The sequence below is a fragment of the Doryrhamphus excisus genome, linkage group LG11 (assembly GCF_037039965.1).
Source record: "Doryrhamphus excisus strain RoL-2023G ecotype Guam linkage group LG11, RoL_Dexc_Guam_v1.1, whole genome shotgun sequence".
Taxonomy (NCBI): Eukaryota; Metazoa; Chordata; class Actinopteri; order Syngnathiformes; family Syngnathidae; genus Doryrhamphus; species Doryrhamphus excisus.
The window spans coordinates 4,525,167-4,550,632 of NC_136367.1; the positions used below are offsets into that span (position 1 = coordinate 4,525,167).

General features: G+C 42.4%; 1 protein-coding gene across 1 annotated transcript in view; it reads left to right on the forward strand.

Moving 5' to 3' along the window:
* fut8b (fucosyltransferase 8b (alpha (1,6) fucosyltransferase)) overlaps nucleotides 1-25,466 on the forward strand; it is a 132,235-nt gene that overhangs the window by 76,044 nt on the left and 30,725 nt on the right. Inside the window, exons 3-5 of the mRNA XM_078794538.1 lie at nucleotides 10,399-10,517; nucleotides 13,137-13,299; nucleotides 22,087-22,201. Coding sequence (XP_078650664.1) covers nucleotides 10,399-10,517; nucleotides 13,137-13,299; nucleotides 22,087-22,201 — 397 coding nt within the window. The remainder of the gene's footprint in view (nucleotides 1-10,398; nucleotides 10,518-13,136; nucleotides 13,300-22,086; nucleotides 22,202-25,466) is intronic.

Below are 25,466 nucleotides of genomic sequence, written 5' to 3' on the forward strand. Positions count from 1 at the left end.
ACTTAATCACATTGTGAAATGTCATTGTGATATGGTCATATCACCTTGTACTTCAGTACGTGACAAAATAAATAAATAAATATTAAAAAAAAAAACTTACATTATATTAGAAAGGCAGGACTCACATTATTTTTAATGTACTTAATCACATTGTGAAATGTTATTGTATGGTCATATCACCTCGTACTTCAGTACGTGACAAAATAATAAATAAAAATAAATAAAAATACAAAAAAATACAAAAAAACAACAAAATAAATAATAAAAAACTTAAATTAGATTTGATAGGCAGGCCTCACGTTCTTTTTAATGTACTTAATCACATTGTGAAATGTCATTGTATGGTCATATCACCCCGTACTTCAGTACGTGACAAAAAAATAAATAAAAATACAAAAAAATACCAAAAAAAATTAAATAATAAAACCTTAAATTATATTAGGAAAGCAGGAAGTGAACAAATTTAACAGTTGCTGATTGTAAAAGAACCAGATGGTGGGGTAGGATTTAATAAGATTTGCTTCTTCCTACTCCTTTTGGACATGTGGAACTGTGAACTGATTATGTGATGCATTCAATTGTAATCTGATGCATGTTCAAATGAAATACAACCATTACCATTACCATTACCAAACCTTGTGACAATGACGACATGGTTCCTTCATCATAATCAGTTTCTTGTGTTTTTCCACTGACCAGGTTTCAGCCAAAACTGTCGGTTCTCTGTCTTATCATCTTCTGCTGTTGACCCCTATGTTCCCCTTGTGTGTTCAGCTGTGTTGGAGCAGTTTGAGCTGGCTTCCCTGAGGGAATTATCACAGGTGGTCCATGATCTGAAGCTGTCAAACTGCCCATTGGATTGTCTCCCACCTAATCTGTTTTTATTACCACCGGGCTCTATATATTCTAAAGCCAATCAATGCCTCTCTTGCTACAGGTTGAGGCCCTCTGGCTACTTATTGGACCCACAATTTGAACACAGACCTTAACTAAGTGAGGCTTGTAGTTTTTTTGAATGTTGTTGTGGGGTCTTTTGTGACCTGATGAGTCGGTGATGCACTCTTGGGGTGATTTTGGTTCCCCTGCCACTTCTAGGAACGTTCACCACAGTTCCTTGCTTTTGCCGTTTGTGGACAGTGACTCTCACTGTGGTTTGCTGGAGTCCCAAGGCTTTAGAAATGGCTTGTCTAGATTGAATTAATCTCAGTTAAGTTCTGCATTAACAAGGTGGGCGATTATACCTTTTATACAGGACCATGTAGGTTTGGATTGAAAACTGCATTTTATGCTCATTTACATTTTTTGCATCCTAGACTTTGGCGTGGTCTGCCCCTGAACGTTAGAGCTGCACAAACACCGGGGCATTACCCTCATGGATCGGCTTTTAACACATTGCTTACGGTTTTATTAGCTTTATTATTTATTGTGTAATGCTATGATGTGTTTTTTCTTGTAATGTTTTTATCTTTGAGTATGTTTGGGTAGTTGTTGTGATTTATTGGCTACCGTTCAGCACTTTGGACAGTGAAACTGTTGGAAATCATTCATTCATTCATTCATTTTCTACCGCTTTTTCCTCACAAGGGTTGCGGGGGTGCTGGAGCCTATCCCAGCTGTCTTTGGGCGAGAGAGGCGGGGTACACCCTGGACTGGTCGCCAGCCAATCACAGGGCACATATAGACAAACAACCATTCACACTCACATTCATACCTATGGACAATTTAGAGTCACCATTTAACCTAGCATGTTTTTGGAATGTGGGAGGAAACCCGGAGAAAACCCACGCATGCCGAGGGTGGAATTGAACCCTGGTCTCCTAGCTGTGAGGTCTGCGCGCTAACCACTCAACCGCCATGCAATTATGGAAATATTATTCGAGGAAAAACATTTTTTTTCATCAAGCTTTGAGATTTTGCACTTTATTATCAGGCCTTGAACGCACCATCATAGTATTGCATGTGACTGGCTACACAGTGACTCCCATTCCAACCGAGGAGGTGATTGTTGTTTTTGATGAGGCCCCAAAAAATATTTGATGTACTTTTTCACTTTTTCACACAGAGATGGCCGAGGGTGGAATTGAACCCTGATCTCCTAGCTGTGAGGTCTGCGTGCTAACCACTCGACCGCCATGCAATTATGGAAATATTATTCGAGGATTTTCTTTTTTTTCATCAAGCTTTGAGATTTCGCACTTTATTATCAGGCCTTGAATGCACCATCATAGTATTGTATGTGACTGGCTACACAGTGACTCCCATTCCAACCGAGGAGGTGATTGTTGTTTTTCATGTGGATAAAAATATTTGATGTATTTTTTCACTTTTTCACACAGAGATGGCCGAGGGTGGAATTGAACCCTGGTCTCCTAGCTGTGAGGTCTGCGTGCTAACCACTCGACCGCCATGCAATTATGGAAATATTATTCGAGGAAAAAAATTTTTTTTTCATCAAGCTTTGAGATTTCGCACTTCATTATCAGGCCTTGAATGCACCATCATAGTATTGTATGTGACTGGCTACACAGTGACTCCCATTCCAACCGAGGAGGTGATTGTTGTTTTTCATGAGTCCCCAAAAAATATTTGATGTACTTTTTCACTTTTTCACACAGAGATGGCCGAGGGTGGAATTGAACCCTGATCTCCTAGCTGTGAGGTCTGCGTGCTAACCACTCGACCGCCATGCAATTATGGAAATATTATTCGAGGATTTTCTTTTTTTTCATCAAGCTTTGAGATTTCGCACTTTATTATCAGGCCTTGAATGCACCATCATAGTATTGTATGTGACTGGCTACACAGTGACTCCCATTCCAACCGAGGAGGTCATTGTTGTTTTTCATGTGGCCCCAAAAATATTTGATATACTTTTTCACACAGAACCCTGGTCTCCTAGCTGTTAGGTCTGCGCGCTAACCACTCGACCACCGTGCCACCACTGTTGGAAATGTGCTATATAAATACATTTGACCTTGACCTTTATTGTCGTGGTTCGACATCTGTTCCTCAAGCCCACACTGCCGCCTCCAAACGCGAACTCGCATCAGCCCACAGCTCATGCTCGGCCGTGTTGAACAAAGGTCAACACACACTAGGGTCCATTGTGGGCGCCGTGTGTCACGAACGACTCGGAGACGACTCACAACCGTCTCACTGTGACAGCATGCAAATGAAGAATGTGGCGTTCGTAATCAGTTTACATGGGATCATCGCAGTTGAGTCAGTGGTCACATCTTGGGGTAGAGCAAAGGAAGAAGATGTGTCAAGCCAAAATAAATTGATTTGACACAATGGAAACAGTCAACAAACGCACCCTTCATACAGGATAGACCTTCAACCAGTATGTCGAGGAAGCACTGGGAGTTAAACTATGCTTTACTCTCCATGCACGTCCAAGCAATTTCATCCTCTTTGCTGGTTTCAATGGGAAAGGCAGACATTTCCGCCTATTTATGGTGTTTACTCGCCTCACCCTTTGCGCATTCCTGTGGTTTATTACCATGACTTATTGGAGTCAAGTGGTTTTTGTGTGACACACAACAAGTTCCCACTTAATGTAAATATGAATTTCCTGCGTGTTGCTTCCTTATCCCTTGTCAGAACCTTATGTACTATGATCATATCCTTGTAGATTGCTAATGCGGCAATGAAAAAAGGTTTCATTCAGACAGAAAGTAACAAACAATAAAACAAGCTGTAATTAAATTAGGCTGTGAAAGCCCTATAAACTTAATACTCAATGCATATATCTTATCAGGATGCTTTTTTTATATTAAAATAAAAGCCAAATGTGCTTGCAAGTTATGGTATTTGTGAAGTATGTACAACACAGCTAATGAAGCTGTTTTAGTTGATTTATGACAGGGGTCTCAAACTCAATTTACTTGGGGATCTGGGTGAGACTGGGCCGCATCAGGTTTTCCAAAAAAAAAAAAAAAAAAATGCATTTATTAAAAACATTTTTTTTTAAAACTTCGCTTTGGTTCCAATTTTCTACAAGAAAAACTCTGATAAAACATTCCACTGTTCTGAAATATCTAACTTTTTATTTTTCTGCACAAAATAAAATGAAAAATAAATTAACAAATCAAGAATAAAGAAAATCAATCAATCAGTAATAAATAAATAAATATAATAATAATAATAAAACGGCAAAAACTAACCAATTAACCTAGTATAGTGGTCGGTTACTGGGACATAATTCACCCTGGAACTATCAATAGGGGAGGTGTTGCCACCCGGAGGGGTGGCCGCAAGGGACGGGGGTTTTCCGCTTCCAGTTGTGGTTGAGAGACGGGGCTTTACGTAGCAAGGAGTGCAAGTTAATGTTTGCAAGAAAAATAAAGTTTTCTCCCAAATTCGACACTCCACCTCAGACTCCAGTTCTTCGGCGCTTCACTAGCATGTTTTTGGAATGTGGGAGGAAACCGGAGTACCCGGAGAAAACCCCGGAAAAAAACTGACTCCACACAGAATCTCCTAGCTGTGAGGCCTGCGTGCTAACCACTCAATCACCGTGCAACCTAGTTGAAATTATATATTTAACAAATATTTTATGTTATGTTCATTTTAAGACCTCTTATGTAATTTTTTGGCAACCAGTCCAAGTTGTAGTCTACCTAAATAACTGGGATAGGTTCAAGCCCCTGTCGTGCCACTGAACAGAACATGGATGGATACATTTAAACTTCATGCAGACATGAATGTCATCTTTCAAATGACTCTGTCTCGGTTTGAGCACCCTGCAAACGGGTTCCTGTGTGGCACAGCAGATGTTTCTGGTCCTCCAGAGATGCCATCTGGGATCATTCGGGTTGGGTGTTTCTTCTTCCTGTGTCTATTTGTCGGTTAAGCTACGGAGAAACCGGAGTACCCGGAGAAAACTTCGGAAAAAAACAGACTCCACACAGTCTCCTAGCTGTGAGGCCTGCGCGCTAACCACTCAATCACCGTGCAACCTAGTCGAAATTATATATTTAACAAATATTTTATGTTATGTTCATTTTAAGACCTCTTCTGTAATTTTTTGGCCAACCAGTCCAAGTTGTAGTCTACCTAAATTAACTGGGATAGGCTCAAGCCCCTGTCGTGCCACTGAACAGAACATGGATGGATACATTTAAACTTCATGCAGTCATGAACGTCATCTTTCAAACGACTCTGTCTCGGTTTGAGCACCCTGCAAACGGGTTCCTGTGTGGCACAGCAGATGTTTCTGGTCCTCCAGAGATGCCATCTGGGATCATTCGGGTTGGGTGTTTCTCCTTCCTGTGTCTATTTGTGGGTTAAGCTACAGCTGTGTGCTTGGATATACGTAGTTCACGGAGCGCTTGAAACGGCATTGTGTCGCAACGGTTTAAGTGTGTTTTGAATGCGGCGTGCATTCCTGTGTCCTATTTAGTCAGCCTATCGGGTTTGCTTTGTTACAGTTTTTTGCAGGATTGAACACTCCTGGGAAATGATGTCACACTGGATGGAGTCCTGCTAATGTTGTTAGGGTGTGGTGCTTGTTTGAGTATTTTGTATTTCAAAGGAGTTTGCCACTCAAGTGCACACAATAGTATGGGGAATAATATCCATACGTCATTTTTTTTTTTCTCTTTTCCATGAGGTTGTTGCATAATGTAGGAGTTACATGTCCTCCTTTTATTGTCACGGCTCCGAAGCACAATGCTCACTTAGTGCTCAGCGTGGTGGGAGGCTACCGGGGTGGGGGTTAAAAGGAGGAGCGGTGTGGCGTGTGAGGGGTTTTGGAGGGAGGGGGGCTTGTACCGCAAGAAGAAGTGTTGCAACTTTAAAATCTCATCTTGATGCCTGCCAGCGACTGATGTTCGTCACTCAGGGAGCAAATTGAGTTTGCATGCCTTGATGACTCATTAACACGACCCTTGCAGCACTTTACTAATACCCCAGTGTATTTCTACACATTACATTTTTTAATACTTTCATGTAAAGGGATGTCACACATTTTTTTTTTTGTATTTTAAGTCTGGTTTGAGGTTGTTGAAGCGCTCATTTGTCCTTCAGTTGCATATTTGTTGTAATTTAGTTGATTTGTTCTTAAAAGGATGAGCCACAAATGCTTAATGATTTGTTGGATAATGACTATTGACCTTTTCAGTGCCTCACAAATCAACAAAAACGGTCTTGCTGGACACACCAATAAAGCATGGACCCAAATATTCCAATTCCATTCGGGTTATTTGCGCAAACAGAAAGAATGTAACCTTTGTATACCAAAAAAGTGCCAATCTGAATGAATATATAACCGGATTCCCAGGGGTGGAATATTCCTTTCCCCAATCCGATTGAGGTATCTTGTATCCGCTCAAATGGAAAGTTGTCAGACTGCGTTCTTCTTCGTGGTGTTTTTTTCTTCTTCTGTTGTTTATTGGCGGTTGGCAAGCAGCTTTCGTGTGCATTAGCGCCATCTGTGGAACCAAATCTAAACCCTTCTATACGCCATTCACAAGTCCAGTTTTATTAAAAAAATAAAATACATGAAATATAAAATAAAATATTAGCAAGATTGAACTTTATCTTTTCCTGTTCCCGGGTGCGTTCTTTCCGCGAATGCTGAGATATGATGTAACACGCAGCTCCAGATGTTCTTCGTTTAAAAAAAAAATGGAGGTGGGCAATCGGCACTGGACTGCTGCGGAAAGTTTGTTTTTGATTCAAACTAAATTTCAAGACTGGACAAACGAAAAACTGGCAATACGGAGTAATTCCAACAAGTGAATGAAAAACTCGAGGAAGTCGGTATCACGTGATGTTGATGTTTACGTTTTACTGCGTATGCCCCATTGACTATTCTGGTTGATTATAGCGGCGCATGTAGACACTCGATTGGAATATTCCTTTCCATGTATACCATTGTTTTCCGAAAGGTCATTCGGAAAGAGAAAACATCCGCATGTAAACGTGGGTAGTCTCGGTCTTTCCGGTCAGAAAGACTCTCATTGGGGGAGTCGTAACGCCGGACCGAGTAGCTGAGACTCTTGGATCCGGTTGAGTCGGAACGAACGTGAACATGAGTGAACGGATTGACTCGACACAGCTGACGGGGGCAGATCACAGGCTAACGACCAATTAACCGAAATGAACGGATCTTTTTTACTGAATGAACGGTTTTACCCACCACTAGTCGGTATCACGTGATGTTGGTGTTTACGTTTTACTGCGTATGCCCCATTGACTATTCTGGTTGATTATAGCGCCGCATGTAGACACGCGATTGGAATATTCCTTCCCATGTATACCATTGCTTTCGGAAAGGTCATTCGGAAAGATTCCATTCGGAATAAGAAAAAAACCTCATGTAAACGTGGCTATTGTTTGCCTTTGTCCCCACAGCCTTGCAAAGCCACAACACAGTATATGTTTGTTTTCTGAGTCATGGTACTAAAGTGTCTCCGCCGGACACAGTAAAACGGCCATATCATGTTTGCCACATTGTGGCAGAGTTCAAGGTTCAGGGTAGCTTTGCCATCCAAAACAATGAAGACGCAGTCACTGTCGAATTTGCATAATTTAACATGACAACATTAGCTCATGTTAATCCTTATTTAACAACCGAACATGACGTTAATGACTTGTGGGTGTTGGGTTTTATTCCTTGCAGTGCCTTATAACAAAAAAGAAAACATTCACGATCTGTCCTGCGCTCCATGTACTGTATTTGTGTGCTCATTTTAAAGATAAAGTACATTGTACTCCTAATATATGACTATATTGATGAACAGATACTACGTTATAAAGCGTGATCAGTTCCGGGCCAAATAAAAACAATTAAAAAAGTCACCATAAATAAATGAATGTCGGGGAAACGGTGTGGTCCTCAACTGTCAACCCACCGGAAATCTCAGGAGGTCATTACTCGATATCTTCTTGCTCAAGGTGTCATCTTACTAAGAACACTAAAATCATCACACAGTAACTTAACACAAAATGTAGCTTGGGAGCTTGATGAGATAGTGCCGAGTCTTATAGTGTAGCCACAAATCACATATTGTATGTTATGGTATGGTATCGATGTCTAAAGTGAACCAACATGTTGTTTGCTACGGCACATCCCCCAAGCACAACAAGGACATCGAAACAGGAGTTCAGAACAATCAACGGGTGATTCTCCCATTCCATTAGTAATCCCCAAGGGCATTACTCGATATCTTCTTGCTCAGAGTGTCGTCTTACGAAGAACACTAAAATCATCACACAGTAACTTAACACTCAAAAGGTAGCTAGGTGATCAGGTAGCGCCGAGTCTTACATGTTGTTTGCTACGGCACATCCCCCAAGCACAACAAGGGCATTGCTCGATATCTTCTTGCTCACTGTGTCGTCTTACAAAGAACACTAAAATCATCACACAGTAACTTAACACTCAAAAGGTAGCTAGGTTATCAGGTAGTGCCGAGTCTTACATGTTGTTTGCTATGGCACATCCCCCAAGCACAACAAGGGCATTACTCGAAATCTTCTTGCTCACTGTGTTGTTTTACAAAAAAACGCTAAAATCATCACACAGTAACTTAACACTCAAAAGGTAGCTAGGTTATCAGGTAGTGCCGAGTCTTACATGTTGTTTGCTATGACACATCCCCCAAGCACAACAAGGGCATTACTCGAAATCTTCTTGCTCACTGTGTTGTTTTACAAAAAACGCTAAAATCATCACACAGTAACTTAACACTCAAAAGGTAGCTAGGTGATCAGGTAGTGCTGAGTCTTAAAGTAGTGCAGCCCCAAATCATATACGGTATGGTTGCTGTCTAAAGCGAACCAACATGTTGTATGCTACAGCACATCCCCCAAGCATGACAAGGGCATCGAAACAGGAGTTCAGAACAATCAACGGCTGATTCTCCCATTCCGTACTTTAGTAGTACTTTAGAGCCCGGAAAAGTCAAAGGTAAGTAACTTTTTCTAGGGACAGAATTGCACGGTCAGTGTATAAGGAATTTGACATTTCCACAACAGTAACCCTTCTCCACATTAAAAATAATGACCCAACTTATCTCAGTATGTCTTTTGGAAAATGTCAGTCACCCATTGTACAACCAGGGCTCCTGAATCACCGCCACTTCTAACCTCCTCCAGTTCATTACACCTGTTTTCTCAGGCATTTTAACTCGGTGAATGGGAGCTCCCCTTTCACCGTGTTACATTGAACTTGATAACCATTTCATTGTCGTCATTATTCCCACCCCGGCACTGAATAGAAGTCAGCGGGGGTTTCATATTTGGGCTCTTGCGTCAATTCCCTTGCGGGTTTTGCGTTTGCACTCCTCTGAGCAAGATTGAGGATAACACGTTTTCAAATGCAATACGCAGCACCAGAATATTTTGACGTTCTGCGATGGACAATTTGTGACTAAGGCAGTTAGCTCACCAGTCATTTTCATTTTACCTTATAACAGTAAACTGCCATGACTGTTTTGATTCTGGAATCCCCAAAGATTTGGCAGTGCAGTGGAATGGATGCGGTGAACCAACGAGAGGAATAACGTGATGCTAGACATCCGTCCATTTTCTTTACCGATTAAAGAAAATGGATGGATTGAGGATAACATGTTGACTTTAGTAGCGTTCATACAATCCTTTGATGCGCTGCATCCAGGAACTAAGTCGTTATCTGATAAGCCATCAAAGAACCAAATCCCTTGACCAGGTTCTGGTTCCATCCCATGAAAGCAGTGACATCACGGCCCCAGAAGGGGCCCCGTGGGCTTGTTTTTGTATTCCTTAGTGAGATCTATTTATGCTGTGTGAAACCTGTACTGTCAGTGTTCGGCAGCTGCCAGGTTTATTATGTAAGATCAATGGTTTCCTTGCCAGATTGGGTACTTGTACTTCCAGGGAATGTCCAAGTAAATGTTTTGCTGTGGGGAAGCTGCGTGACGGGTTTGAAAATTAATCAAGATAAATCCTCTCTATCTGGAACTCCACCGAAATGTGTTCTTCTTCCATTGCTTCCACATTCTTGTAGTCTGTTTGCTTTCCAGTATTTATTGCATCATCTCGCTCACTGACAAACAAATGGCAATGAAATGAGGTAATTAGCGGATTATGGTTTGGTAGGATGGTGGGAAATAAAAATAAAACGGTGCGACCCATTAACCTTTTACATTTGAGCCAGTGATGAAACAGCGCTAATTGGGACAAGCTAAAGAACCGACATCTTGGGTTACAATGAAAGTAATCAGCGCTTTTAGTGCTACACTGTGTGCAGTTAATTCTTATTATACCTCGTGTATCTTTATCTTTATTATTTGTCACTCCGCCTGAAGAAGCTGTACTTTCATTGTCCCTTCCTGCAAGAAGAAATACTGTATGCTGCTGACATCATCGCTGCTACATGTGCTCATATCCCTGTCCTTTGTTCTCCGCCAGGATACCAGAGGGTCAGGCAGAGGCTGGCTCTCTGGCGGCAGGGAGACTGCGCTCTCTAGAGGACCAGCTGACCCGGGCCAAACAGAAGATCCACACCTTCCAGAAACTGACAGGAGATGGTGAGCGTCTTGCTCTCATTGATCTTTTAATCGTTAACTGTGTGATGTCAAAGTCATGGAAATGTTTTTAACAATATTATAACACAGTTGTGCCCAAAATGCGGCTCGGGGGCCACTTTCGGACATTTGCTAGAGTAGATATTATTCTTAGAATTGGTCTTCTGAATGCCTTGTAGTTTGTATTTTCATTCATTAAGCAATTTTAATGCTTGGAAATGCTTTATTTAAGGTAAAAATACGCAATTCATATATTTTCCAACCGCGATAGAGTGAAACAAAAATTTATATGAAGTGACGAGGGTCGACTGTAAAGCATAATCATTAGATTTGGTGAAATAACTTTTGGTGTTACAAAGAACGCTTAGAACATTGATCACACGTTCATAAAATCACAAGCTGATTAGCTTTAGTTGAAGTGGGCCGCACGGTGGTGAACGGTTACCATGTTGGCCACACAGTCAGGAGACCCGGGTTCGCATCTCCGCCTAAGCATCTCTGTGTGGAGTTTGCATGGGTTTGAATGAGTGCGAATGGTTGTCTATATGTCCTGCCATGGGCTTGTGACCGGTCCAGGGTGTACCCCGCCTTTCACCCGAAGTCAGCTGGGATAGGCTCCAGCATACCCGCGACCCTTGTGAGGATAAACAAGAGAAAATAAATGAATGAATGAATTAGTTTAAATAGTGAGCTGCTTGGTGCACAAGTGGTTAGCGTGGAGGCCTCACACCTAGGCAACCCAAGTTCAATTCCACGCTCGGCCATCTCTGTGTGGAGTTTGCGTGTTTTCCAGGTACTCCGGTTTCCTCCCACATTCCAAAAACATGCCAGGTTAATTAGCGACTCCAAATTGTCCATAGGTATGAATGTGAGTGTGAATGGTTGTTTGTCTATATGTGCCCTGTGATTGGCTGGCCACCAGTCCAGGGTGTACCCCACCTCTCGCCCGAAGACAGCTGGGATAGGCTCCAGCACCCCCGCTACCCTCATGAGGATAAACGGGAGACAATGAATGAATGAATTAGTTTAAATAGTGAGCTGCACGGAGAACAAGCGGTTAGCATGCAGGCCTCACAGCTATGAGACCCGAGTTCAATTCCACCCTCGGCCATGTCTGTGTGGAGTTTGCGTGTTTTCCAGGTAGTCCGGATTCCTCCCCCATTCCAAAAACATGCTAGGTTAATTAGCGACTCCAAATTGTCCATAGGTATGAATGTGAGTGTGAATGGTTGTTTGTCTATATGTGCCCTGTGATTGGCTGGCCACCAGTCCAGGGTGTACCCCGCCTCTCGCCCGAAGACAGCTGGGATAGGCTCCAGCATACCCGCAACCCTTGTGAGGATAAGCGTTAAAAAATGAATGAATGAATGAGTAATCAGAAGTAGAACATCGGTAAGTTTCAGGAAAATATCAGCTCCTGACTACAACTGAACATTTCAAGCATAACTTTGACTGACTTTGACACAAATATTTGTTGCTTTTGTGACAGCTGAAATATCTGAACTATACCAAAAATGGGTTGTTTCCATCAAAAGAACAATTTATTTACAAATATAACACCATGAACTATTTACATTGAGCTTCATCTGTGCATAAATGCATATGCGTGTGAATATATGAAAATGTCCCAACAATGCATAACCTTCTCCTCCTTGCCATGTGTGATTTTGTCATCAGCAGGATCTCAGTATACAGTCCCACCTCCAGTATATAGTACTGTTAGACAGGTTCCCCGTGTAGTGGCCGTGTCGGTGAAAGAGCAGTCAGAAGCTGTCAGAATCTCAGAGTGAAGTCAACCATCAAGCAAGCACAGAATGGGACTTTTATGTGTGTATTTACGTCTCTCTAAGCAGCGGTCAGGAAGTGCAAAGAAAGTTGTCAGGTGAGTGCGTGGAGGTGTGGATAAAGTGGAAGTCGGTGTGGTGATCGCCCCGATGGCGGAATACGAGTGAAATAGAAGAAGCGGAGACAGACAGAGAGAAAATAAAGAGGGACATGTGAGCGTGAAGGGCAACGCAGGGTCAGCCTTTCCATCTTGCCGCAGGGGAAGATGACGCTAAAAATACCCTCTAGCTTTTTTTTTTTTTTTTTTTTTCCACTGAGGGGAGGGAATGAGAGAAAAGAGAGAAAAGAGAATGCCAGATAGCAATGTTAAAAAATTTTCTCTCATCCTGCTTGAGGCTGTCCTTCTTCTTTTTTTCCTCACATTTTGTGTTTCCCTGTGCAGAAACCAGAGCAGGCAGCTGTGTTGTCCATGTGGGTTATTCCACATTGTTTGTCTGGGGCGAGGTGTAGTGTTCCTTTCCTGTTGTTGGACCGTGTGACAAAAACACGAGCGAGGCACAAAAACAGCGATCTTAATGAGGTCAAAGCAGAATCCAGGGACACCGAATCAAAGCGAGAAACTTTAATGGTTCTTGTCTGAAAGCTACTTTATGCTATTAGCTTCATATAATGTATTGCACAAACATTACTAAAAACCCTGTGGCATTTTTTTTCTAATTTATTTCAGCTCCATTCTTGTGTAAGTACTTTGAAGTCATTATTATTATTATTTTTTTTTTTTTTTTCAAAACTTGAGCTTCACATGTTCCACTATTGTTTCGCCTCCCTCCTATGCAGGCCCCGGACCCACTCAGGAAGAACTGCGGAGAAGAGTGGATAATGGCGTCAAGGAGTTTTGGTACTTTGTTCGCAGTGAGGTGAAGAAACTGGCCAACGCTGACGTCAACGAGCGGCAGAAATATGCTGACACACTCCTAACGGATTTGGGAAACCAGGAAAGGTGAGCTCACCGTTTTTTGGTTTTTGGTGGTGGGGAAATTTCTTTATGAAATCGGGCTGGTTTTTATTCTAATCGTTCGGTCATGTCGGTCATGAACGGACGGGTCAAAAGAACTAGTTTTTTTTGTGAACAGAATGAACGAGGTCACCGCCCTTAAAATACCCGTTCAGTCCGTTCAGTTGCAAATGTTTTTTTTTTTTTTCGGATTGGCTGGAGAGTCAGTTCACCTTATCCTACGTATCTTATCCTATGGTCGTGCCTCGCTCTGTGGGTGGGTGGGTGGGGTTAGCTGACGGAAAGACGGGTCAATAACCAGCAGTTAAAAAGTGGCTATAAAATGCTAAGTATGTAAGCTAAACACTTATAAGTTAAAAGTTGGTCTTTAGGTCGGTTTTAGTGGTGTGTCGGTCATGAACGAACAGGTCAAAATAACTAGTTCTTTTTTGTGAAAGGAATGAACAAGGTCACCGCCCCTAAAATATTCGTTCAGTCCGTTCAGTTGGGCTGTTTTTATTCCAATCGTTCAATCTCGGTTTAGACAAGCGGCATAGACAATGGATGAACTGGGTTCTGTGATCTTCCAAGCAAGCGATGTGGATTGCAGTTAAAAAGTGGCTAAAAAATGCTAAGTTTGTAAGCTAAACACTTATAAGTTAAAAGTTGGTCTTTAGGTCGGTATTAGTGGTGTGTCGGTCATGAACGAACAGGTCAAAAGAACTAGTTCTTTTTTGTGAAAGGAATGAACAAGGTCACCGCCCCTAAAATACCCGTTCGGTCCGTTTATTCCAATCGTTCTGTCAGCATACCCTTGCGAAAGTGGCTAGAAAATGCTAAGTCTGTAAGCTAAACACTTATAAGTTAGAAGTTGGTCTTTAGGTCGGTATTAGTGGTGTGTTGGTCATGAACGAACGAATCAAAAGAATTAGTTCTTTTTTGTGAAAGGAATGAACAAGGTCACCGCCCTTAAAATACCCGTTCAGTCGGGCTGTTTTTATTCCAATCGTTCTGTCAGCATACCCTTGCGACCCTCGTAAGGACAAGCGGCATAGACGATGGATGAACTGGGTTCCGTGTTCTTGTAGAAAGCGATGTGGATTGCAGTTAAAAAGTGTCTAGAAAATGCTAAGTATGTAAGCTAAACACTATTTTTAATAGTATTTTTAAGCTGGTCTGTAGGTTGGTATTAGTCGTGTGTCGGTCATGAACGAACGGGTCAAAAAAATCTAGTTCTTTTTTGTGAACGGAATGAATGAGGTCACTGCCCCTAAAATACCTGTTCAGTCGGGCTGTTTTTATTCCAATCGTTCTGTCAGCATACCCCCGCGACCCTCGTAAGGACAAGCGGCATAGACGATGGATGAACTGGTTAAAAGTTGGTCGTTAGGTTGGTATTAGTGGTGTGTCGGTCATGAACGAACGGATCAAAAGAACTAGTTCTTTTTTGTGAACGGAATGAACGAGGTCACCGCCCCTAAAATACCCGTTCAGTCCATTCAGTTGCAAATACTTTTTTTCAATTGTCTGGAGAGTCATTTTAACTTATCCTATCTTATCCTATGGTCGCGCCTCGCTCTGTGGGTGGGTGGGGTTAGCTGACTGAAAGACCGGATCAATCTCTGAGTTTCAGTTTTTCCAGTCAGAAAGACTCTCATTGGGGGAGTCGTAACACCGGACCGAGTCGCTGAGATGCTTGGATCCGGTTGAGTCGGAACAAACGTGAACATGAGTGAACGGACTGAGTCGACACAGCTGACCGGGGCAGATCACAGGCTTAACGACCCATGAACCGAAATGAACGGATCTTTTTACTGAATGAACGGTTTTACCCACCACTAGTCGGTATGGTCAGCAGTATCACCGAGTTTTTTAGAATCTTTTCGACTGCTTTTGCTGTGGAGTGATTATTACATGAGAAAAATGCATGCCGAGCTCTTATAAAATGTACTTCTGCCACCTTGTCATTGCTTAAAACCAAACCAAACCGGATCTTTATTGTGCAGTTGCGTTATCACCTCTGTTTGTACATGTCAATACACATATATTTCATCCGTACTCATGATTTATTCATGAATTCAGCGCTGATAAGATGTCAATGTCCTCGTAATGGAATGCACTATGCCCTCCAAATAAACTGACTCCATTATTCACAGCGGCAATTGAACAGAATCCAGTAACCTATGACTGGCATTTAAATAGGTCAAGCGTTTTGTGTTTCTAAATCACCTTCAGTGGGAAAATCATGAACATCATCTTCCTCCACGATGAAGCATATTAGTGTACCTTTTAATCAGATCATTGAAAACATACCATAAGCCTATGTAATCCTCTAATATGAATTTGCTTTTAATATAATTCATTACCAAAAACTAGTCCAACACAATCCATGTGCATAATCCATCTTTCTTTTTATAGATCCTTCATGCGTTTGCTTGAAAGTCACACTTTTCCCCCGTGCAAATTAATGAACTGGAGAAGTGCAATTTGCCATCTTGCACTCCTGCGGGTGGTAAATTGCAAATTGAGCCGTAAGAGTTCTGTTCATATTCACCACACTGTGAATGAATCTTGGATCCTAGGATGTTTTTTTTTTTGTTTTTTTTTTTCCATTTGCCGTCCTCCTCCACAAAAGAGGTTGGAACCCGGACAAATGAAAGCGGACTTTGAGTGGTTGCTAAGAAACTAAAGTCAAAGGTCACAACAGGCTCACCCTGTCTGGACGGCAAGCTTTCCACTCGGCGCGGTGTAAGCGAGCCAAGTGATTCATTGTAATCCCGCTGAAGTGGCTTATAGAGACAATTGTCTTAGTCATCATAGCCTAAGCAGCTTTTCAAAGACTGATTCCTCACCCCGACACACGGACTTTGCATGTACGCACACAAATGAAGGATCTCGCATGCACTCGCTTTCTAAGCTTTGCTAAATTCTGTGCGAGTGCTCCAGGCGAAGGCTAAGACGGCTCCAGAAATAAACACTCCTGGTTTAAATGTCCGGTTGAGAAGCCGCGTCGACTATCATCAACACCCTGTCAACATTTTAAGACCGGTTCAGGTACTGGTCAAAAGTTTAAGAAAAAAAAAGTAACTGTCCATTGCTACATCTTCAAATGGCCAGTTGCCGTTTGACGCCCCTGCACAACCTGAAGCTCCATTGTTCCGTTGAAGGAAACAACACCCCAGAACATGATGGTGCCCCCTCCACTGTGCCATCTCAGGTGGGATCAGTAAAGTTGGCAGACTCAAGGATCGCCCAGATTAACATTTTTAAGGCATTTTTCCCCATAAGAAATAATAAAAATCCAATTAGTTGGTTCCAGAAACAAAAAAAACAAAAAAAAACAAAAATGCTAATGTGGATCCTGGATCTTTATCTTTATCTTCATTATGTGGATCTTTATGTGGTCAATTTGGCCCCATGTCAGGTTATTTAGCTCTGTTTCACAGAATGATACAGCAAGGGTCAATTTGGCCCCATGTCGGGTTATGTAGCTCTGTTTCACAGAATGTTACTTCATAGGTCAATTTGGCCCCATGTTGGGTTATGTAGCTCTGTTTCACAGAATGATACAGCAAGGGTCAATTTGGCCCCATGTCGGGTTATTTAGCTGTGTTTCACAGAATGATACATCACAGGTCATTTTGGCCCCATGTCGGGTTATTTAGCTATATTTCACAGGATGATACATCGCAGGTCAATTTGGCCCCATGTCGGGTTATTTATGTATGTTTTACAGAATGATACATCAAGGGTCAATTTGCCCCCATGTGGGGTTATTTAGCTCTGTTTCACAGAATGACACATCAAGGGTCAATTTGGCCCCATGTCGGGTTATTTAGCTTTGTTTCACAGAATGATACATCAAAGGTCAATTTGGCCCCATGTCGGGTTATTTAGCTCTGTTTCACAGAATGTTACTTCATAGGTCAATTTGGCCCCATGTCGGGTTATTTAGCTCTGTTTCACAGAATGTTACTTCATAGGTCAATTTGGCCCCATGTCGGGTTATTTAGCTCTGTTTCACAGAATGATGCCTCATAGGTCAATTTGGCCCCATGTCGGGTTATTTAGCTCTGTTTCACAGAATGATGCCTCATAGGTCAATTTGGCCCCATGTCGGGTTATTTAGCTCTGTTTCACAGAATATTGCCTCATAGGTCAATTTGGCCCCATGTCAGGTTATTTAGCTATATTTCACAGGATGATACATCACAGGTCAATTTGGCCCCATGTCGGGTTATTTATGTATGTTTTACAGAATGATACATCAAGGGTCAATTTGCCCCCATGTGGGGTTATTTAGCTCTGTTTCACAGAATGACACATCAAGGGTCAATTTGGCCCCATGTCGGGTTATTTAGCTTTGTTTCACAGAATGATACATCAAAGGTCAATTTGGCCCCATGTCGGGTTATTTAGCTCTGTTTCACAGAATGTTACTTCATAGGTCAATTTGGCCCCATGTCGGGTTATTTAGCTCTGTTTCACAGAATGTTACTTCATAGGTCAATTTGGCCCCATGTCGGGTTATTTAGCTCTGTTTCACAGAATGTTACTTCATAAGTCAATTTGGCCCCATGTCGGGTTATTTAGCTCTGTTTCACAGAATGTTACTTCATAGGTCAATTTGGCCCCATGTCGGGTTATTTAGCTCTGTTTCACAGAATGTTACTTCATAGGTCAATTTGGCCCCATGTCGGGTTATTTAGCTCTGTTTCACAGAATGATGCCTCATAGGTCAATTTGGCCCCATGTCGGGTTATTTAGCTCTGTTTCACAGGATGATACATCACGGGTCAATTTGGACTCATGTCAGGTTATTTAGCTCTGTTTCACAGAATATTGCCTCATAGGTCAATTTGGCCCCATGTCGGGTTATTTAGCTCTATTTCACAGGATGATACATCATAGGTCAATTTGGCCCCATGTCGGGTTATTTATGTATGTTTTACAGAATGATACATCAAGGGTCAATTTGCCCCCATGTGGGGTTATTTAGCTCTGTTTCACAGAATGACACATCAAGGGTCAATTTGGCCCCATGTCGGGTTATTTATGTATGTTTTACAGAATGATACATCAAGGGTCAATTTGCCCCCATGTGGGGTTATTTAGCTCTGTTTCACAGAATGACACATCAAGGGTCAATTTGGCCCCATGTCGGGTTATTTAGCTTTGTTTCACAGAATGATACATCAAAGGTCAATTTGGCCCCATGTCGGGTTATTTAGCTCTGTTTCACAGAATGTTACTTCATAGGTCAATTTGGCCCCATGTCGGGTTATTTAGCTCTGTTTCACAGAATGTTACTTCATAGGTCAATTTGGCCCCATGTCGGGTTATTTAGCTCTGTTTCACAGAATGATGCCTCATAGGTCAATTTGGCCCCATGTCGGGTTATTTAGCTCTGTTTCACAGGATGATACATCACGGGTCAATTTGGACTCATGTCAGGTTATTTAGCTCTGTTTCACAGAATATTGCCTCATAGGTCAATTTGGCCCCATGTCGGGTTATTTAGCTCTATTTCACAAGATGATACATCATAGGTCAATTTGGCCCCATGTCGGGTTATTTGGCTCTGTTTCACAGGATGATACATCACGGGTACATTTGGCCCCATGTCAGGTTATTTAGCTCTGTTTCACACGATGATACATCAAGGGTCAATTTGGCCCCATGTCGGGGTATTTAGCTCTGTTTCACAGAATTATACCTCATAGGTCAATTTGGCCCCATGTCGGGTTATTTAGCTCTGTTTCACAGAATTATACCTCATAGGTCAATTTAGCCCCATGTGGGGTTATTTAGCTGTGTTTCATCACAGGTCAGTCAGACTAGTCGTTACTTGCAAACCCTTGCATTACTGGTACAAAAATCTAGTGACTGTGCAAAATTTTGGCCCAAAATTTGAGTGAAAAACTACTCATACGAAAACTGATGCATAAAAAAACTGCTGATTGACTATTTTGAAATCAATTGTCACTATCTTCCCAATGAGAAACACACTTTAATGTCGCACATGAAGCAAGGCAACTAGAATTTTCTTTTGTATTCACCTTCACTGCGTCCTTGAAATGCACACTTTGGGTTTTGTCTTTCTTACCTAGCAATTGCCCAACCCCATCTGGCAGGGTTATCATCAAAATACACCTGAAACCTTGTAGTTATTCTTCAAATAACGGGTCAGTGCTTTTGCCTTTCAACTCAACAGCGACATCAGAAGCACCAGCCAAGCCCCTCTGAGCTTCAGACATTTACACAGCCTCACTCAGCTGCATATGCATGAAGCATGCAGTGGCGGTATAGCCTCTGTTCAAACCCCGGGTCCTCATGTCCGCATATGCATCGGTCAAAACCATTTTTATTGATTGATGATTGTCGCCTTTTTTTGTAGCCAGTATGGTTTGCTTTGCCTTTTTTCCAGCGGAGGATCTCTGATGGCTCCCTTGTGCACACTCCTGGAAGGAATTTGACATCCATTCACGCTCCGTGGTTCCAAAATTGTAATTGGGACAAAGTCTTTGGTTGCAGAAAAATGCAATATCGGGAGTGCTACAGTGTTAAAATAGGACACGGTGCCGCTTTGTGTGTGTGCACACATCTTCGGATGAGCTACCAAATATCTGAATAAGAGCTCTCAGACACACAGGATTTGACTGATTTGGGTCAAAGAAGTGAGTAATAAATTAAGCTTGCATAACTGTGTGTTTTGAGAGAAAGTGTGTGTGATGTGTTTGCGTTTGCCCTTAGCGGAATACATCAGAGCTCTTGCTCTCGGGCTAGTTCCAAAGAGGATGGCCAGGATATTTGGCAGCGCGTGACATCTACACACATTTTCTGTCAGAGTCTTGCAGACGGGATGTAGCCCCAGAAAGAAGCGAACAAACCACAACGATATTTTGTCATTCCTGCAAGATGAGAGATAAAACACGTCAAGGCTTTTGTAATATCAGCCATCTTCACGATAGACTTGTTATGTCCATAGCCCTGCAGAGGACTGCATAAAACCCTTGTTCAGCCGTCTACCTGTCGGGGGGTTCAAAGACGGGAATAACACATTCAGGGGCCGATTTCATGTTGCTTTAATCTGTGTGCTGTTTGGCAACTTCTGCGTGTCTGCTCTGATTTGAAATCAGGAAAGATGAAAAAGGGCCAGGAATAAGATCAAAGACACTCCCGGTCGCATCTTGTGCAAATATTCACATCGCCGAGATCACAAGGTGATATAACTCGGCTGCGTGTGCACACCGGGATGGAAATATGGATGAACTCCATGCCGTTTTTCCATGTGTCTGTTGCTGCCGCACATGCATGACACGTTCTACGGCCATATTCTAGTCCATATATATATCCAACCAGGGCGGCACGGTGGTGGAGTGGTTAGCGCGCAGACCTCACAATGAGGAGACAAGGGTTCAATTCCACCCTTAAATATTTTTTGGGGCCACATGAAAAACAACCATCACCTCCTCGGTTGGAATGGGAGTCACTGTGTAGCTCCACAAACTCCACATAGAGATGGCCGAGGATGGAATTGAACCCTGGTCTCCGAGCTGTGAGGTCTGCACGCTAACCACTCAACCGCTGTGCACCTAAAAAGATACTAATTAAATGCATTTAAAGTGCAGGTGTAGGTATAGGTACTCGCTGATTGATTGTCTGGCTGCACGGTGGTCAAGTGGTTAGTGCACACGGGTGTATGTTCTCTTGAAAAAGTACATCAAATATTTTTTTTGGGGCCACATGAAAAACAACAATCAGCTCCTTGGATGGAATGGTTGTCACTGTGTAGCCAGTCACATACAATACTATAATGGTGCGTTCAAGGCCTGATAATAAAGTGCGAAATCTCAAAGCTTGATGAAATTTTTTTTCTCGAATAATATTTCCATAATTGGAATGTGTGCAAATGGGGGGAAAAAAATTACATAATTATATCGGGCCGCATGCCGTTCCAGTGGTTAGCGCGCAGACCTCACAGCTCGGAGACCAGGGTTCAATTCCACCCTCGACCATCTCTGTGTGGAGTTTGCATATTCTCCCCGTGCATGCGTGGGTTTTCTCCGGGTAAAACATGCTAGGTTAATTAGCGACTCCAAATTGTCCATAGGTATGAATGTGAGTGTGAATGGTTGTTTGTCTATATGTGCCCTGTGATTGGCTGGCCACCAGTCCAGGGTGTACCCCACCTCTCGTCTGAAGACGGCTGGGATAGGCTCCAGCACCACCCGCGACCCTCGTGAAGATAAGCGGTCGAAAATGAATGAATGAATGATTGTCCTAGGTCACAACAGATATTCCCCTTATGAGTGTGAAGGTGACTATAGGGGTGTTATTGCTTATCTAGAGGGCTCTAATAATGTTAACGGTATTTACAAGTTCGGGAACATGTTTTCTATGCTCCAGCTATGAAAATATTTCATTCATGAAAATTAAATTAGTTTCTTACCTCAGTAACCGGGGCTGCATGGCGGGAGAGTGGTTAGCACGCAGGTCTCACAGCTAGGAGACCAGGGTTCAATTCCACCCTCGGCCATCTCTGTGTGGACTTTGTACTTTCTCTCCGTGTGAGCATTCCAAAAACATGCTAGGTTAATTGGCGACTCCAAATTGTCCATAGGTATGAATGTGAGTGTGAATGGTTGTTTGTCTATATGTGCCCTGTGATTGGCTGGCCACCAGTCCAGGGTTTACCCTGCCTCCCTCATGAGGAAAAAGCAGTAGAAATGAATGAATGAATGAATGAATATACCCAACCATAAGGTGCCATAACACTATTTGTGTCTGCAGGTCCATCATGACAGACTTGTACTACCTCAGTCAAGCGGATGGAGTGGGCGAGTGGCGAGTGAAGGAGGCCAAAGACCTGTCGGATCTGGTCCAGAACAGAATAACCTACCTACAGGTACTCGGAGACGGTGTTTCCATTCCTTGCCACCTCTATTTCCTCATCTGACTTATATTCAGGGGAATCCATGTGAATGTTTCACATTTGCATACACTTGCCGCTTATGTATTTCTGTCAACATCTTTCACACCTGCTTGTCTAATTTGCACCATCGATAACCACATCGCTTTCTTACAAGGAGCAGGTGAGAGGTGTGAGAACAGACTGCACTCACATTTGACAAGTGGGGTTGTTGTTGCTTGTCAGCACTTCATCCAAACACATATGGTCAAAAATAGACAAACACAAATGTATAGAAATACACAAAATAAGTAGCAAATGATAGCTGAGCGCATGGAAATATGCCTATATATATATATATATATATATATATATATATATATATATATTTATTTATTTATTTATACTACTTTTTTCGATTTAATACAGACCACTGACCACAAACATTTACAATAAAGAACTAGCTCTCTAATCACACTAATCCTTTTTAATTTAACCTAAAAACATTCATTCATTCATTCATTTTCTACCGCTTTTCCTCACGAGGGTCGCGGGGGTGCTGGAGCCTATCCCAGCTGTCTTCGGGCGAGAGGCGGGGTACACCCTGGACCGGTCGCCAGCCAATCACAGGGCACATATAGACAAACAACCATTCACACTCACATTCATACCTATGGACAATTTGGAGTCGCCAATTAACCTAGCATGTTTTTGGAATGTGGGAGGAAACCGGAGTACCCGGAGAAAACCCACGCATGCACGGGGAGAACATGCAAACGCCACACAGAGATGGCTGAGAGTGGAATTGAACCCTGGTCTCCTAGCTGTGAGGTCTGCGCGCTAACCACTCGCCGCCGTGCACCTAAAAACACATTAAATGCATTTAAAGTGCAGGTGCAGGTATAGGTACTTGCTGATTGTCTGGCTGCACGGTGGACAAGTGGTTTGTGCACAGGCCTCACAGCTAGGAGACCCGAATGCGTGGGTTTTCTCCGAGTACTCCGATTTCCTCCCACATTCCAAAAACATGCTACGTTAATTAGCGACTCCAAATTGTCCATAGGTATGAATGTGAGTGTGAATGGTTGTTTGTCTATATGTGCCCTGTGATTGGCTGGCCACCAGTCCAGGGTGTACTCCACCTCTCTCTCGCCCGAAGACAGCTGGGATAGGCTCCAGTTGTTGAGGCTCCCGTAGTGATCATCAGCTAACGCAGCCCAGCAATTAACCCGAAAAATGACGAGTGATGGAAGACCCCGAGTTCGCCCACCGCTGCCCACCTATGTGCTACCTGGAAGTCCTGCTCGGACTCCACCAATCGACTCTCAGATCCAACGTAACCTTCAAGAAGGTGTCACATCCAAATTTAACGGGTGTATGTTCTCTTGAAAAAGTACTTTTTGGTGCCACATGAAAAACAACAATCACCTCCTTGGATGGAATGGTTGTCACTGTGTAGCCAGTCACATGCAATACTATGATGGTGCGTTCAAGGCCTGATAATAAAGTGCGAAATCTCAAAGCTTGATGATTTTTATTTTTTTAATGGAAATGATATTTCTATAATTGCATGGCGGACGAGTGGTTAGCATGCAGACCTCACAGCTAGGAGACCAGGGTTCAATTCCACCCTCGGCCATCTCTGTGTGGAGTTTGCATGTTTTTTCTCCGGGTACTCCGGTTTCCTCCCACATTCCAAAAAACATGCTAGGTTAATTAGCGACTCCAAATTGTCCATAGGTATGAATGTGAGTGTGAATGGTTGTTTGTCTATATGTGCCCTGTGATTGGCTGGCCACCAGTCTAATGTGTACCCCACCTCTCGTCCCAAGACAGCTGGGATAGGCTCCAGCAACCCCTGTGACTCTCGTGAGGAAAAGTGGTAGAAAATGAATGAATTATTATACAACACAAAAAAACTTTTTGCATCAATCAATGCAGGCATTAATCAGACCTAATGTTTAAAGCACAAGTTAATTGGTTATTTAGATGTGTTTTATGTAACGTTAACTGTAGATGGAAGAAATCCCGTTAAAAGTCAAACTCATCAATTCGAAGTCGGTCTATTGATATTTCACAGTGAGCGATAATGATACAATATATTGCAATATCAATATTTCATCACACATAACACATCGACGTACACAAGGACTCTCACCCCCAGTCGTCCGACTCCCCATCCTCCGCCGTGGCGCCGCTGTGTTTGGGGTGTCACACTGAGCCCTGCAGCATTAATGAGGCGGCGTGTTTGATGAAGAGGACCTAGTCAGTCTGGCTGGGCGGAGACAGCCCCGCTAACAGCTGCTGTCACCACTGCTGAGGGATCACACCGCTCCACCAGCTGCCGTCACTAATTCATCACACACACACGTATACACACACACAAATAGATTCCTGCACACCTGTACGAGCTTTGTCCGCAAACGCACACCCATGTAAAAAACATACCACATGTGTGTCTCTTGTTTAAACCGACATGCATCCACACACACACACACACACACACATTCCTGATTGGACTAATTACATGTCTGTCTGCTCCATCTGTCCACCCGTACAGCGAACATGGCAACTCCTTTACGCAGCCTTCCGTCCGACGAGCTTTTTCTGCCAGTTTTGCATGTTGATGTGAATTTGGGTGAAAGGACACTTTGACTTCACTCCAGCGTTAAAGCTTTAAGTGTTAGCGTCAAGCTAATCTTCTCATTCAAAGATCACATTATGTCATTGTATGGTCATATCACCTCGTACTTTGGTATGAAGTACATTATTAAAAAATAAAAAATAAAAAACTAAAATAAAAAAATAAATAAAAAATAAAAACAATTAAAAATTACAAAATTAAAAAAATTAAAAATAATGAAAAAATAAAAAAACCTTAAACTGTATTATGGAAAGCAGGAAGTGAACAAATGTAACAGTTACTGATTGTAAAAGTACCAGATGGAGGGGTAGGATTTAATAAGCTTTGCTTCTTCCTACTCCTTTTGGACATGTGGAACTGTCAACTGATGCATTCAATTGTCTGAAAAAAATGTCTGAAAAGGAGCAGGAAGAAGCAGAGCTTATTAAATCAATAAGTATTTTTTTTTCCACACATATAATCATAGAATCTTACAATATCTATTTATATACTTACGTATATATACACACATACACACACACACATATATATATACAGTAAAGTCTCATTATATCGATATTCTCAGGAGTCGGAAAAAATACCGATATAACCGGACTATCCATATATCCGATCCTGCGC